Genomic DNA, 16,901 nt, shown 5'->3' with positions numbered 1-16,901 from the left:
TAATTTTTTTAAATTCTAGAAATTTAAATTTCTTTCTCCAATATTATAAAAACTTATGCACTAACAATTTGTGTGTCCTCCAAGTGCTGCTACGTCTTTTTGCACACTATTTAGCATAAAATCTACCAAATTTTTTTCTACCATGAATTTGCAGACGTTTTTGGATGTATGGCATGTGGCTTAATTCTGCTGAAATATTCCGTTTCCATTTGGAAACATTTTTGACATCTGAAATTAAATGTGCTTTCAGAACCTCTATGTAAGTGTCAGAGTTCATCATCCCAGTAACTGGGTAGAGTGCTACTTGTTCAACAACCCAAACATCTTTTCTGGATATTTGACATATTGTTTAATATGTCGGAGTCTTATAGGCTCACCATCACAATGATTACCAAACTTTGATTGCGCTTCAAAATGTGAATAATCGGAAAATTAAACCTACAACCAATAAATAAACAAGTTAACAATTATCAAGTCTCTTCAATTTAATATCTTCAGCTTTAAATAGTATGGTTATACAAATATAATAAATAAAATAGCTGTAAATTTAACAACATTTTGTCATACCCTTCTCTATTGTTCATTAGTCCATATTTTGTATTCCATTGCCCATAAGAAACGCTTCTTCATTATGGCATCTGTAAGTAATGGTTTTTTAAAAGGTTTTCTGGCAAACCTTTTAACAGATATTAATTGCCTCCACACAGTACTTGAGCAGACATGGGTGGCTAATCCATTCATTAGTTGTTCAGCTGTCTTTGAATTTTTGATTCTCTGCAGCATTGATATCAGTCATCTCTCACTGAGATCTTTTGTTTTCGACCACATTTTCCTTGACTTAATGGTGATAAGCTGCCTGTTGCAAAGTAATGCTTCTTGACCCGGCTATCTGTATATTGGTTTTCTGAACATAATGTGGCTGTTCCTTGCTGAGATTTCAGAATACTGAAGTAAAGTTAATATTTTAGATCTTTTTCTTAGTGTGTGTCCATATTTGTTTATTTTACTTTTTAAATTAAATTAGAGAAAATTAGAATAAAACAAAAAAAACAAAAAAATGTTTGATGCAATTAATTTGCACAATACTGTAGAATCTGGGACTGTAATCAATAGTTCAATATAAAATTAGTGATTCAAAATGTGTAACCATAGATATAATGTGTAACCATAGTTATGGCAAAATTATGGCAAAAGCCTTTTTTCTCATTAAAGAAGCTATAACAATGTGATATTATGATGTTTCATAAGATCATCGAGGTCATGATTTTAAAATCCGGAAAAATTTTTTTGGGTAAAATATCTAGAAAAAATTTGGAATATATTTTCTCTTATTTACAAATATATTACAAAAACATATATCTAAACTTGTATGTCTGGAAAATGTTTAGCATATCTGGAAGAACTAAGAGTTGAGAAAAAATTCCTGATTAACAGCAGCAACTACAGTATCACAATAAGTTACCAAAAACGTCTAAATTAGAGGAGGCCAGAAGCACTTAAACCACAAAAAATGTCCAAGTGAGGGATGGCAGAGGAAGTATTTTAGTGTAGGAATGTATGAGTGCTGTGGATGTAAAAAACTTGGTCTTCATCAATTGAATAAGTGACCAACATGTCTATTGGAATATTTTGACAAATTTTACAGGTTTTTATTGTAATGTCTTTTTTCCTCAATGTGGACCAGAGTGACAGCTAGGGTAAGTTGTTCTCCAGGTCTGATTTTTTTTTCTAATAGATATACATTAGTAAACACCATTTATGGTATATAGAACTTCTCGGAGGTTGGGTAAAGTAAAAAATTTGTTGTATAAAATTAAATTTTTAAATCATAAAAATGTTTATAAATTCTCAACAAAAACCATTGATAATCAAAATTTGAAAAATTGTGTAAAAAATTTTTCTGATTTCGATTTTCAATTTTACACAATACTGTAACCAGGGATGTGAAGTCCCAAAGAGGACTCCAAATTTGAATTTCACAAAAAGATTACTTCTTCCTAGTTTTTGGTATCCAGGAGCTCTAATAATATAAAAAATGCTTATGGACTACTATTGGTAAAAAAATTAAGATTTTTAGGTTAGAGGAACAATCACTTTTTGAACCTGGAGTCCTTAGGTATAATGGTGGCAACGATTCCGAGACTCCAAGACTACAGGCCTAAAAACAATATGTTTCAAGTCATTAAATTTCATGAGTTTTTTTTATATAGCAGATCATAAGTCAACCAACAGGAAAAGTTCTGGAAGCCAGAGACCAGGAAAAAATAGTGATATATAGCCAGAGTCCTTTTGGGACTCTGCATCCCTGAATCAAACAATGATGAAATTGTTGTGATCAATCTTGGCACCATTGATACAAAAGGAAAACAAATGGCAGAACACACTAAAAAAATCATTGAAAAGTGTTTAGATAAATTTAAAATCAACAAAACTAATATTTTAGGCCTCAGTGTCAACAACACAGCAGTGAATAACATATTTTGAAGTTTGTCCATATTTTATGTAAATGAAAAGTGTTAATTAAATAATGAAATGTTTTGTGTGTAACATTTTCAGTTAAATAAAATCATTTAAAAAATAAACTGTTTTGATGTTTGTTAAAATGTAAATAAAAATCTTTTAGATATTGTAATGCATAGAATATATATTGAAAAATACTAACTATTGAAATTATATTTAATTCATTTAGTTGAGTATAAAGTTGGTGCATGACTTTGTTATCAGCAGCGATTTTCCAGTAGAAACAGATGAGTTTGACAAGGATGGTCACTTAGCATGGCACAGGGGACAATGCAGCAGCAGCCTTGGGAAGTGGAGTTGCTGGAAGCATGAATGTTATACATCTTCAAAGATGTGCTGTCCACACTTTACAGCTAGCCATAAATGATGCATTGAAGAGGCCCACAATAAAAAGTCTCATTAGCCATGCAAGAGAAGTTGTCAAAATTACAATAAATTCTAAATGGATTGATTTCTTCAGAGAGCAAGCTCCATATCTAGTGCTAATTTAAGATCAGGCTATCCGTTGGTCTAACCAGTTCGTATGATTGAGAGACTAATCATGGTAAGTTATAACTTATAAATTTTAATTAAAGTTTATAAAACTAAAACTATTTTTATTCTTTTTTTTCCAAATGGTATAAAATAAATTCAATTATTTCAATGTAAATTACATTTTCATTATGTAAATATTTAAATTTTCATTTATGTAAATATTTCTTTAATAATCCTTTTTATTTAATTAGTTAATAACTTCGTATATATCTTTAATGAATTCTTCTGTTTTTCTAGATTCGACCAATATTTCAAAATCTGAACACACAAAAAGAAGCTCTATAAGAATTTAATAGGCAAACATATTTTTGGGGGATCTGGGAAAAGTTAAAAGATGTCTTGCATATGGCACAGGATTTTACTATTTGTCTTCAGAGTGAAAATATCAGTGCAGGCAAATTTCTTTTTGATTGGAATTCAATAAAATGTGAACTAGACAGGAAAGACAGTGACTTAGCCAAAGATTTCCAAACAGGAATGATTAATAGAGAAAGCGCACTAGGCAAAAATTTGCTTTTTCTTGCAGCAGTTTACGGGAATATTAGGCATGGTTGTATGCTGAAAAAAAACTACAAAATGAAAGCAAAAACTACAAAACGAAAATGCAAACACAAAAAACTTCTACAAAATAAAAAAATAAAAATAAATAATTTTTTGTTATTTTCAGCGAAAAAAAAGGTGTAGAAAAGTTGGTAGCAACTTAGTACAAATAGATGTTCGAATTTTCTTTTGCTGGTTTTCTTTAAGTGTTAATTTTGAGTATTTACTTTTTAAGTGTTTCTTTGTTTATAACATGACTCGTTTTTTTTTACTCTTCATTTTCTTTTGATATTTTTAAATTCCCTTTTTTAACAATTGACAATTTTCGATTTTCTTACTTTATTTCCTTTTTTTTCAACGGTTAAAAAAACACGACAGCCATCTGCGATGACATCTTGATTAACTTATTGCTTTTGAGAGTACTTTTGTTCCCACGCTACGAGTGCTGCAATTTATTTTGCAAAAAACATTATAAATGCAATGGTGTGAGCTCTTTAAAAAACTGTTGAAATTATTTTTGTAATATCAGAAATTTTTATTTATAATACATATATATGCGGTAGTGGTAGAGCGCTCGCTTCATAAGCCAGAGGTTTCGAGGTCAATCCCCACCATGTCCCTGGTAGTACCGCGCTCAATTTGTTTCTCCGCGTAGCGGCCTTGTTTTTCAAGGTTCATGTTTTGGAGATATAGAGTTGAGGAGGGTTACAACCACAATTAAGTAGCCTTCTCGTCTGTAGTGGCCTTTGCGGCCTTGAGGAGGTGAAATAAAAAAAATATATATATAGCTGTGTAAAATCAAATTTCTGTTTAGCTTTTTATAAACTTGATATATATAGTTGACCTTTGCAAACGAAGGAATCAGAAATCTGAGTTAAATCAACCTCTGCTTTAATTTAATACTAAATATTAAAAAAGTTTAAAATAATCTGTTGTGGTGTTTATATAAAAATAATATAAACAAATTTAAACTAATTTGTTGTTTTAACATCTGTGGCAGTGTAGCTATCTATGTATTTAACTCTAATGAAGTTAATTAATTCTATACAAATCGTACACCCAGATCAAGGGTGCCTCAAGTAAAAAAGTGTCAAACTGAGAAAATCGAGCTTGATGTTTTAAGTTTTTAATATTTTTTCCAACTAAAAGTGCCATTTGTATCTGTCATTTTGTAAACATTTGTTTTAGACTTGTGGTATTTTGTCTCCATGTACAACACATAACATACTATCAAATGACATTCATAACTCAATATCCATAATTTTTGACTTGTGGAACCTATGATCTGGGTGTATGAAATCTTCTCGAATAAGTCTGGGTATCTGCAAAAGTTCACAGTAAACATATACAGGGTGTCTGCCAAAATCTTGAGATAGATTTCCCTGACATTTCCCTGATTATTTCCTGATTGTGGATCTCTTTTCCCTGATAGTCAACCTCTTTTTCCTGATTTTTATTTCAGTTATTTTGAGCTTTTCCAGACTTAAAAAAGATTGGGGAATAATACATGAAAAAATCATGAACAGTTCAAAATAAAGCATCATTATTACATTTATCAAAGTATTGTTAGTATGTTGTCATTGTTACTATTGTTATTAAAGTACATTTAAAGTTTAATAAAAGTAAAATGTAAAAATGCTATACTTTTATTGACTCTATAAACTGTTTTGATAAATAGCATTCAGAACAAAATAAACTGAATTACACAAGTAATGTAAAAGTAAAATATAAAGCTAAAATCAACATATATTTAAAAGATGAAAAATACACAAAATGGTTCAGAAAAAATAATAAGTTTAAATAAAATTTTTATTTCTTGTTAAAACGACTGAAATAGTATTGCCACATCAATATTAAAAATTTTCTGAAAAATAAATAATAACTTATAATATACTTTTAAATATATATATAAATTTAGATTTTACTGTATTAAATAATAAACTAATTAAAATTTCAAAGTTCTTTTCTTTTCTTAAATAATAAATCAATTGTTTCATCTAACTTTTTATTCTCTACTTCCTTTTTTCCCCTCTCTTCAAGAACAACTTTTGCTTCAATAGCATAAGTATGAGCTTTTTTAGAATTATTTGCAGCTTTAATAAGAATTGCTTCTGAATCACTTTTTAGTTGTTTTTTTTTACTTTTTCCAGAATAACCTTTTTAAATTGTAAATCCTTTCAACACCATTTTGATTAATTTGGACAGTGCCAGATAATCACCTAAACCACCAACTTTAGAAAAAAAGAACTCATCCAATCCATCACCTATTTTGTTGAAATTGTGAAAAGTTTCCTGTTTTTAGAGACAATCTTTTCTAAATATCTCATGAATTTGGTATTTACCTCATCCCCACCTTTTGGGGTAACCCAATGCAATTGAATCAAGTTATCAATCAAATCACTTATCCTTTCCTTTGCCATTTTTTTATTGCACATTATTTCTGGGTCAAAACATTTTACATTTTGCACAATGGCATATTTTACATGTCAACAACAAGAGAAAACATATGCAACTGCAGTTAAAAGCATAAATATCTTTTGGAGTGATTTCATCATTTGTTTTTTGATTCTTCATAACAGTGCTGGCACCACATCCAATATCTGGCTTTTTTAGTTTTTTTCTTTTGTAAAATCTAATTTGCAGAGGCTATTTGCAGTTTTATATTGAACTAAAATATCAGCTATAATGAACTTTGATATTATGTCTTTTAATAGTCAATAAAGGTCGTCATATAAAAATGGCATCATAAGTTTAGCATATTGTTATTTGGTTAAAAAGGATTGTATAATATGAGCTATATGAGCAAAGAAATAAAATTTTGCTAAAATTAGATTAAAATCTTAAAATTAATTATTAAAATTAAAATCTTTAGTAGCAGATAAAACAATTTGGTAGCTCATGCACAAAGGCTGCTTACTCTTAGGTAGAGATTCCCAAAACCTGCATATTTTACAAATGCTCTCCCAAATATTAACAGCTCAGAAAATCTCTTCTTCAACTATATCCAATAAAGATTGAGTCTAGGTAACGAGTACAAACACGGTTTGAAACACTATCCCAATAATCAACAACAAGATCTATCTTCCCTGTTTGCACAACTGAGTTAAGACTTTCATCGAAAAAAACAGCATAAAAGTCTGACTTATCCATATCTCTAATAAGAATTGATTGAAAATGAAGAGCACTTGTCTTCTTGAAGAGAGAACTTTTCAACTATAGCACTGTCAGGAAATATTGATTTTAACAAAATTGAAAGTCCATCACTGGATTGAAAAGAAAATGATGACAAAAGATTTTTAAGTTTACATCTGATCTCTGCATCAATAAACAAATCTGACAACACATGCAATTGAAGTGTGGAAACTTGAACTGTGTTTTCTGACAAAGTGGTTGTTACAACATGTATATTTTTTGACACATTAGTAAATGGTATATGTGTCATTTTTAAGTGAAGAGACAAACGTTCACAATGCTTTTTTGCCTGTTGAATGACTTTTTAATGGTTTTAGCACACGAAGATAATATAGTCAAAAGCTGAGGAAGAATTAATTCTGAATCTTGCAGAATTTTACTTACTGGTTCGAGTCTTTTTAAAATATCTATTTTTATACAATTAAAAATAATCTTTAAGATATTCGAATTATCTTTCAGATAGCCCTGCAGTATACTTTTTGCAGATTTCATTTGTTTTAAAATATGGATTTAAAATTTGCTGGTTTGCAAAGCCTAAAAATATTGGAAGAGTTCTAATTGTAGAGTTGAGTGCATTAAGTTGATGCTCAATCCATCTTGTTCCCGTTGGTCTCTTATATCTTGCTAAAATAATGTTCATAAATTATAATTGTGGCTTAAACAAACGCCATTTTAAATTTGCTCATTCAAAAAAATAGTAAATATTTGCGCAATCTTTTACAACATTGCAATTAATTTGCAATCCTGTAAATGCATCATGCAGATAAGTTCAATTTTATGGCACGGGCACAAAATTAATTGGTAATGATCTCCTATTTCTATTATTATAAGACGTACATTTTAATATTAACTGGGGCCCCATCAGTACATAGTCCTATCTCTTTGTCGGCATGCTGCGTATTTAAATGTAACTTGCGGATTGAGTTTTCTAAAGCTGTTTTGAGCCCTTCTGCATTGGCATCAGCTACTACTTCCAGACTCATAACTGAAAATTTTGGAACACTGGTAACAGCCGTTTTCATTATAAACAACTCTTTTTCATCCAATGACTTAGCACTGCTGCTACCGTCACTCATTACTCCATAATATGGTTTTCGTTAAGTGGTTCAGCTATATCGTTCAGCAAAATACTTTCACTTAAATATTTTACAATTTCAGCACATGCAGAATCACTTAAATAGCTATCTCCCAAATTAACTTTATGAACTTCTTTTTCAAATCCACTTTATGAACTTCTTTTTCAAAGCCAATGCAGAGTAAAAACTGAACCCTTTTTCTTTTGTAACTAAAAAATGTGCTGAATGAAATTTCTTCAATAATTGGTTTGAATGACGAGTTGATAAAATTTGCATATATGTAACAATAGTGGTTTGCTTTTCAACGACTGTTGAACTCATTCCGATGTTATCAGTTTTATTTGCATTTCTTTTTTCCCCTAATCGGCAAACAGCTGTTTGATAAGTAAGACTTTTGTTCACATGATCCTTAAAATTATTTCTTTTAACTGTTTTTGTTCCTTTGAAAAATGTTTCGGCACCTTTGTTAAAAAATTTATAAATAAAGTAATCTACCTATAAAAACATCTTATAAGATAAAATAAATATTAAAGTATCAAACTTACCAATTTGTGCAACACCTTTTATTCCAAACTTCTCATTCTTTTTCTGTTCCTCATAAAATTCTCTACATATTTTGTACCAGAGTAAGGAAACATTTCCACCAGTATCAAGTTGATACGATGCACAAGAGAAATTCCATGAATCAACTGTCTTCTTAGAAGGCATAGCATTTAAATTTTAATATCACAAGCTTCCAACGTAACTTATTAAAAAATTTTAAAATGTTTCAAAAGCTTGCTCACGTGTGAAATTTAGTTTTAAGAAGTTCCAACCAATTAAAAGTGTTAAAACAAAACATATGACTAATTAAATTAATAAATGTTAACATATTTTATGAGATACACTTTCAAGTAAAAGTTCTTTTTTGTCGTGCAAAGATAAATTCTTTTTTTTTCTGTCATTAAACGATAATGACTTTTTAAAATGAATTTTTTAGCGATAAAGCATATTCAGTTTTAAATTTCTGCGCCACTTCCTTCACGAAACATCATAGCATTTTTAGTGCTATGCTTATTAATTTTACAGTGTAATTTTTTTTAATGAAAATTAAATTGTCATTAAAAACAAGCCACGCGTATTTTGTGATGTATTTCGTGTTTCACTAATAACAAGTTAAATGATTTTAAATGAAAATTTAAATCTTGTTAATTCTTTATTACAAACTTATTAAAACCTTATTAATTAAATCAAAAATAATTTAAGTAAAGTTATATTCTCACAACAATAACATAAAAAAACGAGGTCAGCAAAAAAATGCAGATCTTAGACATTGTCAGGTCGGCAGTAAGGTTGGCATTACCGAATGCCGACCCTAATTCCGAGGGTTGCAAAAGTGAATCTCAATCGTTTATTTACAAAAAACATGATTACATTTATTGTAACAAAAGTCGATTGATGCAATAAAGTTTGATATTGATACTCAATATCAAACTTTATTGCATCAATCAACTGGGAATTTTTATTTCTAGATAAAATTGTGGATCAAATGTTCAATATACTAATTTCTAGCTATCACACTGTTTGCGAATATTTTATCCCCAAGATTAAATAAAATTAAAAAAAAGTATGATCCTTGGGTTACCCCACATATTAAAAACTTGATCCAAGGAAAAAAATCTAATTGGCATATTGACTGCTCTACCAAATGGAAGAATAATAAGCTTAAAAATAAATTAAAGTTGTCTTAACGTCTTAATCATTCAGTAAAAGCTGAAATATTTAAAGCAAAAAAAAAAAAAAACACATAAAAAAGAAATAATATCAAAATCCCAGAACAACCCAAAACTCATCTACAAATATATTAACAAACAACTAAAAATTAAAGATAGAGTTCGTTCTCTCAAAAATACTTCAGCCAGAATTATTGAAGCTCTTCCTGATATAGTTGATCTTGTGAATTTCTAATTTAAATCTTTGTTTACACATAAAAGCAAAACGTAAAATCTATGTTTACACTTAAAAGCTCTGAATATTTTCCATCGCTAAATAAAAGTAATATTATTTCTGAATGCATTTATAATGAAAACTTGGATTTCTTTATCTCAGACATTCTTTATAAATCTTTTGGATCTGACAGCTTTGCATCACTTAATACTTAAGATATGTGCCAAAAGCTTTGCAATATCATTAACAAAAATCTTTCATGAACCCTTTACTTCTGGAGTAGTACCCACTCTGTGTAATTTAGCGAATATTAGTCCGGTCTATAAAAAAAAGGGAGATAAATTACTTGCTGAAAACTATAGACCTATTTCACTAACCTCTGTTCTGAAAAACTTGTAAAGAACAAAATTTTGAAGCACATTAATGATAATAAAATGCTCTGCAAATCAACATGGCTTCTTTCATCATAAATCATGTGTAACTAATCTAATAGATACTTGATATTTTTTTGGTATAATAGATTAATTTCTTTTTAGTAAGGAGAAAGCAATGCGTTTAACGCAATTAACAATACCAGCTTTGTTTGGGTTGATGTTCTCAGTAGTGTTCCTCAAGGTTCTGTTATTGGCCCACTCCTCTTCACAACTATTCTTATACACAATTATATTCTTATTCTCTACACAAATGACCTTGCAAAACTCATTGAAACTTCTGAGATATTTGCAGATAATACTAAACTTTTTTTCTAAAACTTTATCGCAGTCTAATCTTGATGATCTGCAGGATTGTCTACGCTTGGTGCACAAGTGGTCAAACTTTTGGTTACTTAAGTTAAACATTTCAAAATGCTGCGTTATTCATTAGGGTCAAAACAACCCTCATTAATTACTTTTCTACAAATTACTAAGGGAAAAAACCAATACCTAAGAAGCCCTACTAAATAGCTTAATTTGGGAGTCATTTTTACATCTGAAAATATAGCTCTCAAATTATAAAAATTATATAAATAACTGTATAAATTATAAAAAGCATGTTTATAAGACCACACTTTAAATATGGAGTGTCTATTAATTATATAAAATATATAAATAATTATATAAATTATATAAAGTGTGTTTATAAGATCACACTTTGAATATGGAGTGTCTATTTGGGCTCCTTATTTAAAAACTGATATAGCCTTGGTTGAATCATTTCACAAAAGCAACAAAATAGGCTTCCAGCTTGAGGCATCTTCAATACTGCGAAAAACTAAAACGATTAAATCTACCATCATTTGAGTTTCAGTGCCTTCCATGCCATGTAGAATAGACTCCTGGTTGTGGAAAAATTTGGAACAAATATTTATAAATCTGGTTTTTATAGTGGGGTGCTTTCCCTGCTCACTATATGTATCATTATATGTAAATTTACGGCGACAACTATAATGAATCATAATTTTATAATTTAAAAAAAATATTAATCTATGTTAACATTGTTATAATAGAATAATAAATAAATTTAAACTCATCTATGTAAATATCAAATTGTTAACAATTGATAACAACTAGTTAATGTTGCAAAATTAAAAAATTTTGTAATATAAAAAATTCTCAATTCTATTTTTAAAATAAAGAATATAAATATGAAAAGGGATTTAAATAACTTAAATTTTAATAGAAATAAATATTTATATTTATATAAATAATATATTTATTTATAAATAATAATTTTCTTTTGAATTATCATTTATTAATATTTATAAACAAATATATCAAAACTGTTTAAAAACAAACAAATATTTATAAATCTAACCTTTCAAACTCTTTTTCCCAACTGTTGATAACAGACAATGGTGAAAGTACCAAAAAAGGACCACTAATATTGAACTTTTTTTTCAAATGCAATAACGATGCAACAGACTAAACAACATTTTTTTATTTCATTCATAATGCTTTTGTCGCTGTTGTTATAAACATGATATATTTAAGTAACGCATGTATATAATACTCATTTAAGTTGTGATATATACTTATTAAAGCAGACCCTTGTTTTATATGTAAGATTTTCTTTTTTTAATTTAAAAAAGGTTTAAAGGCGCCACACGGCCCCAAAGTACTTTTTTATTTTAACCTTTTTTGACATTTTTTGACCCATGTATGCCACCCTTCAACATTACTAAATTAAACTTTTTTTTACTCATTTATTCTCATAATGACTCATGTAAAAAAAATTAGACACTCTTTTTATATGTCTCTTTTTAAATTTAATTAAAAAAGTCATTAAAAAAGACTCAACTTAATGAAGTTTTTTATTATTTCTGTACACAAAACTGTTTCCGTTACACCACTGCAGCAGTGTGATTTCATTGTACTAATCTATTAATCATGCTCAATTTTCAACATCTGCTGTTTCAATAAGATTAAACAAAGCTTAAACATAAGTAAAATGGTTCTTGCACTCAATTAAGTTTTATAGAATTAAAAAAAAATTTAAGTCTATGTTATTATATTTTATTTATGGTAAAATAAGAAGTAGAGGTAAAAAAAATTAGTTTTTAGTTTAAAAAAAACTAGGACACTATTATCTATTCAGTTTTAAACTACTAAAGAAATAATCCAGTTTTTGGATTATTTCTTTAGCAGTTTTCACTATCTTTACTTACGAGAGTCCAAACCATCCGTTTCTCTTAAAAACTTAGTTTGTTGTTCAAACAAAGGTTCTTTATTTACATCAAATTGTTCAGAAGCAGAAGAGAGCTGCTGCATTATATCTAAGCTAAAGGCTCCTTGGGAACTTGGAGGACACAGTACTCGTAGCTTATAATGCAACTTACAGTTAAATCAATATTAATTTTAGGAAAGAACTCTAATAATGAAAAATAAAAAGCTGCAATCCCTTAAAAACAGATTGACACTATGAGCAATCAAGGATAAAGAGACCTTTCTAATAGAATATAAAAAGGTATTTTGGTCGGAACGTGACATAAAACTTATGATTGACGAAATAACAATGGATAGAAAAAGAACAAAAGAAACTAAATGTATGGACATTATGTTTTTGAAAATGCATAAGGAAAAAAGACATCGCCCTCTAGGCTGTTCAAATATTAGCTTTAAAAAGAGTGCTGAGAGATCTGCAAAAAAATCTAAAAGGGAATCCTTAGAAAAAGAAGACTTACATATATCTATAGCTAAAAAAGTGATTTCACTGATTATTTAGGCTCAGAATGCGATGACTCTATTAAAAGTGAGCTAAATGATAATAACCACAAATAAGAGCAAAGTATAATATTGCCTAAAGATATTCTAAAGCATACAGTGATAACTGCTGTAGTAGAAGGACTTTCTGTCAACCAGCACACTGCTATCATAAGCAGTGTAATAGCTATCTCAGGAGGAAAAATAAATGATTTTGTTTCATCTAAACCATTATTACATTTCAGTCACAAGAGAAGGATTAGCTATTCAAGTGAAAGTGATTGGGAAAAGCTACCAGGCATTCCTCATATTGAGTGAGGTGCTATAGAAATGCAGTTCAAAGCAGTTTACAATCTAATAGAATCTTATGACCTCAGTTATAATATACAGTGTATATGTTTTGATACTACTGCTTCCAACACTGGAAAGCACCACAGAGTAATAACAAGAATGGTGCATAAGTTTCTCAAGTTTCTCAAAAAGAGAGGTTCAAAATTTGTTTTCCTCATCCGTTGCATCATGCAAGAATCATGGCAAAAGCATTGTATTGACATATCTACTGTTGGAAATCACTCCAAACTTATAAGAGGAAAATATAATAGGCATCTTTTACACTCAGTGGTTCCTGAGAGCAGTATCTGCAACTGTTACTTCATATCAAGTTAAAAATAATTAGAAGAAATAAGAAAACAGATTAAAAAGATTAGTTAATTGTTTGATTGATGAATTAATCAAATTTTGTTAAAATATTTTGAAGAACATGAAAACGCTGTGGCAGATGAAGAGATTCACAGATATAAATCTTCATAGAGCTACTACAGCAATAAAATCATTTGGCAGGCACAGCTGGTATCTTGATCCTGCCTTAGCTGTACTTGCTTTAGCTGATGAACATTGCCCAAACAAAGAAGATATTGCCAAGGCATTGTACAATTCACTTCCGCAAAACCTTAAGTATTTCTACTTTAAAGTGTTATGGTCAATAAAGAGTTTGTATATACATCAATGGTTAAAGGGACAAGACACTTGCTCTTATTTGATAGTTTCAATAAAACATATTTTCAAAGTTTGAGATTCTCAATTAATTAACTAATCATAAATTATTTTAAAAGATCAGTAAAATTATAATCTTTGTTTATTTTTTATGCCATTAATTATTTATTTTTAATAGTATTTATGAACAAAATGCCAGGGGGAGCCACTTTTGCATGTGTCTTTTGTGCTTTAAACCATCGATATATATATAAATATAAATATATATATACATATATATATATATATATATATATATATATATAAATATATATATATATATATATATATATATATATATATATATATATATGAATGCAAAAATAATACTTTCGAACCTATATTAAAATGGAATATTCTCGATCAAGCGGAGCCATTCAAACCTGGTGGTAAATTTGCAATTTATGCTTGACAGAAAAATACCACATAACAAACGAACCGAACTTGCGTCAAAATGCCGCCATGAAAATAAATTTCTAATTAAAAAACTTTAATGTCATCAAAGCGGACACTCCATAGCATTTTTTGTATATAATTTTTGTCGTTATTTTTTGTTGTTGTTACATCTGATGATCGCTATTGCGTGAAACTTTAAGTAATGTAATTGAAATATATATTAATAATTATTTAGTTTTCACAAAATATATATATATATATATATATATATATATATATATATATATATATATATATATATATATATATATATATATATATATATGTATATATATATATATTCTTGTCCATGCATAACTGTTTTTTTTAAAAGCCTGACCACAGCTCTTTAGATAATTAAAATCGAGCTGAATAAAATCGACAAAGGAAAAAAATTTTAAACAGGCTAAACTATATAAAAAAGAAAGAAATTAAAAGAAATAGAAATTAAAAATAAACATTAAAACCTATAGCTCTAAAATAAATCAACTAATATAAATCTGAAAAACTGAAGTTCTAATGGAAAATTATTTTTTATAATATTTTGTAATTATGTTAAGGTTAAATAACTTATCGCGTTGGTTTGACAAGTTTCTAACTGATTTTTTCTATATTAGGTGAACATCAAATTAATCTTTTTTCCTTTTTTTTTTTGAATGTCTAAATAAAAATATTTATATGATTGTTTTTTATTTATTTATGCATTTTTATATATCAATCAAAAAAAGAAAACATAAACAAATAAAAAAGTAATAATATAAATAACTTTAAAACATTAAAAAAAAATTAAAAGATTATTTTTGAAATATCCTAATACAGTTATGATCTTATCAAACCAACACGACGAACTATAAAACTTAGACCTTTTCTAATTTTTTATATTAGGCGAACTCTTTTAAATAAATAAAAAACTAACATCTAATTATAAACTAAGAAACATCTAATTATCATTTAATAAAAAACTAAGTTTATTTAAATCAAAAAGTATTTTTTATGTTTCAACTATTAAATTTATGGATTCATCAAAAAGTTTATTAAAATCGTTTTTGTTGTTATTTATAAAATTAATTGTACAAATTGTTTCAAAAATATTTACATTCATTGTAAAAAATACCATTTTTAATAACACAGTATCTTTCAATAATTTAAATAAATGTGTTTTATAGTATACAATCTTTAAAAGCAATTTCTCGCTTTATTACATTATACTCTACTTAGCGCATTTTTGAAACGTTTTCAAAAATCTTAAAAGAGTGAAAATAACATTTTTCAGAAATACATTTTTTCTCCCTGATTTTTATATTAGCCATAAGAAAATTAAAAAAATAAGACTAAAATGAGCAAAATTGGACAAGAATTACCCCCTGCAGAATTTTTTGACTAATACTACTTATTAGAGGTTGTCCATAAAAGTATATACACCAAAAACTTTGAAATTTGATGCCCCCTTCACCCCCTGTTGCCAAGTTGCAAAAGTTTATTAAAAAAAAAAAGGTTGAGGAGGTACCTTAGATACTTTATACAACTCCAAAGCCCTTTGTTTGCAGCACAGGATCCCAAATTAAAAAACGTCTTCAAATATATGAAAATATTAATTTTAATAAAGTTAAATTCCACCATATTACAACAAAATTAACTTTGTCAGTGGATACCAGAGTTCGATTCCCGGTTAAGTCGTATTGTACTTTTTTTTGTTTTAATGATGGATCAAATAAAAATAAACTATACTTTAAGGCGGACAGGGCTTTTTTGTTCCCAGGCTTCCATTATCCCAATTTTTTGCAAGACCTCCTCATTTGGCATAGGCATAAACATACTTAAATTTGGAGTTTGCACAATGTGTGAAAGTGTCTTATCTGGAACATCAAAAAATCCTGTGGGGGCCAATGCATGTGTGTACAGGGGAAACTATACACTCTGCTCCCTATACCACATATTTTTTTATGTTGGCAAACTAGAATCTTTATCAAAGCACGTACTTTTAAATTTAACCCTACTCCCCCCCCCCCCCCCCGCATACGCTTTTGTATGCTTTTTGAAGACCTCCCTCCTTCCCCCTATGAGCATACATACTTAATGGATGACCCCTTATAGGTAGCACAAATTTTACATAAAAACTTTTTTTTCAGGTAGAAGTTACAAAGTGAAAATATATTAGGTATGTTTGAATTATCCATTAGTATTATGACCAAAATAATCACTTTTGTTTAAAAAAAGTTTTTGAAATTTTTTAACACATTTAAAAGAAAGATATTTCAATCGAAAAAATTGAATATTAGGCATAAAATTTAACAAAATCATGCTCTAATCGAAGTTTCAACACAAACCATACATTTAAATATGAGTAAGAATATTTTGTTTGTAAATAATAATATTATTTATAAATGAGTCGCTATAACGTATAATATATTGATTAGGAATATTAATTAATCGAGTATGGTTTGTAAATAATAATATTATTTATAAT

At 28.3% G+C, this 16,901-nt stretch overlaps 1 protein-coding gene across 2 annotated transcripts in view; it reads right to left on the bottom strand.

The window, feature by feature from the left end:
- LOC101238793 (chromodomain-helicase-DNA-binding protein 1-like) overlaps positions 1-16,901 on the bottom strand; it is a 96,683-nt gene that overhangs the window by 75,016 nt on the left and 4,766 nt on the right. For both annotated transcript variants that reach the window (XM_065807397.1, XM_065807398.1), the window contains one exon: positions 11,583-11,689. In XM_065807397.1, coding sequence (XP_065663469.1) covers positions 11,583-11,689 — 107 coding nt within the window. The remainder of the gene's footprint in view (positions 1-11,582; positions 11,690-16,901) is intronic.

This window comes from Hydra vulgaris, chromosome 10, assembly GCF_038396675.1.
Source record: "Hydra vulgaris chromosome 10, alternate assembly HydraT2T_AEP".
In the NCBI taxonomy this organism is placed as follows: domain Eukaryota; kingdom Metazoa; phylum Cnidaria; class Hydrozoa; order Anthoathecata; family Hydridae; genus Hydra; species Hydra vulgaris.
The sequence above is the reverse complement of the archived record's forward strand: the minus strand, read 5'-3'. Positions and strand labels throughout refer to the sequence as shown.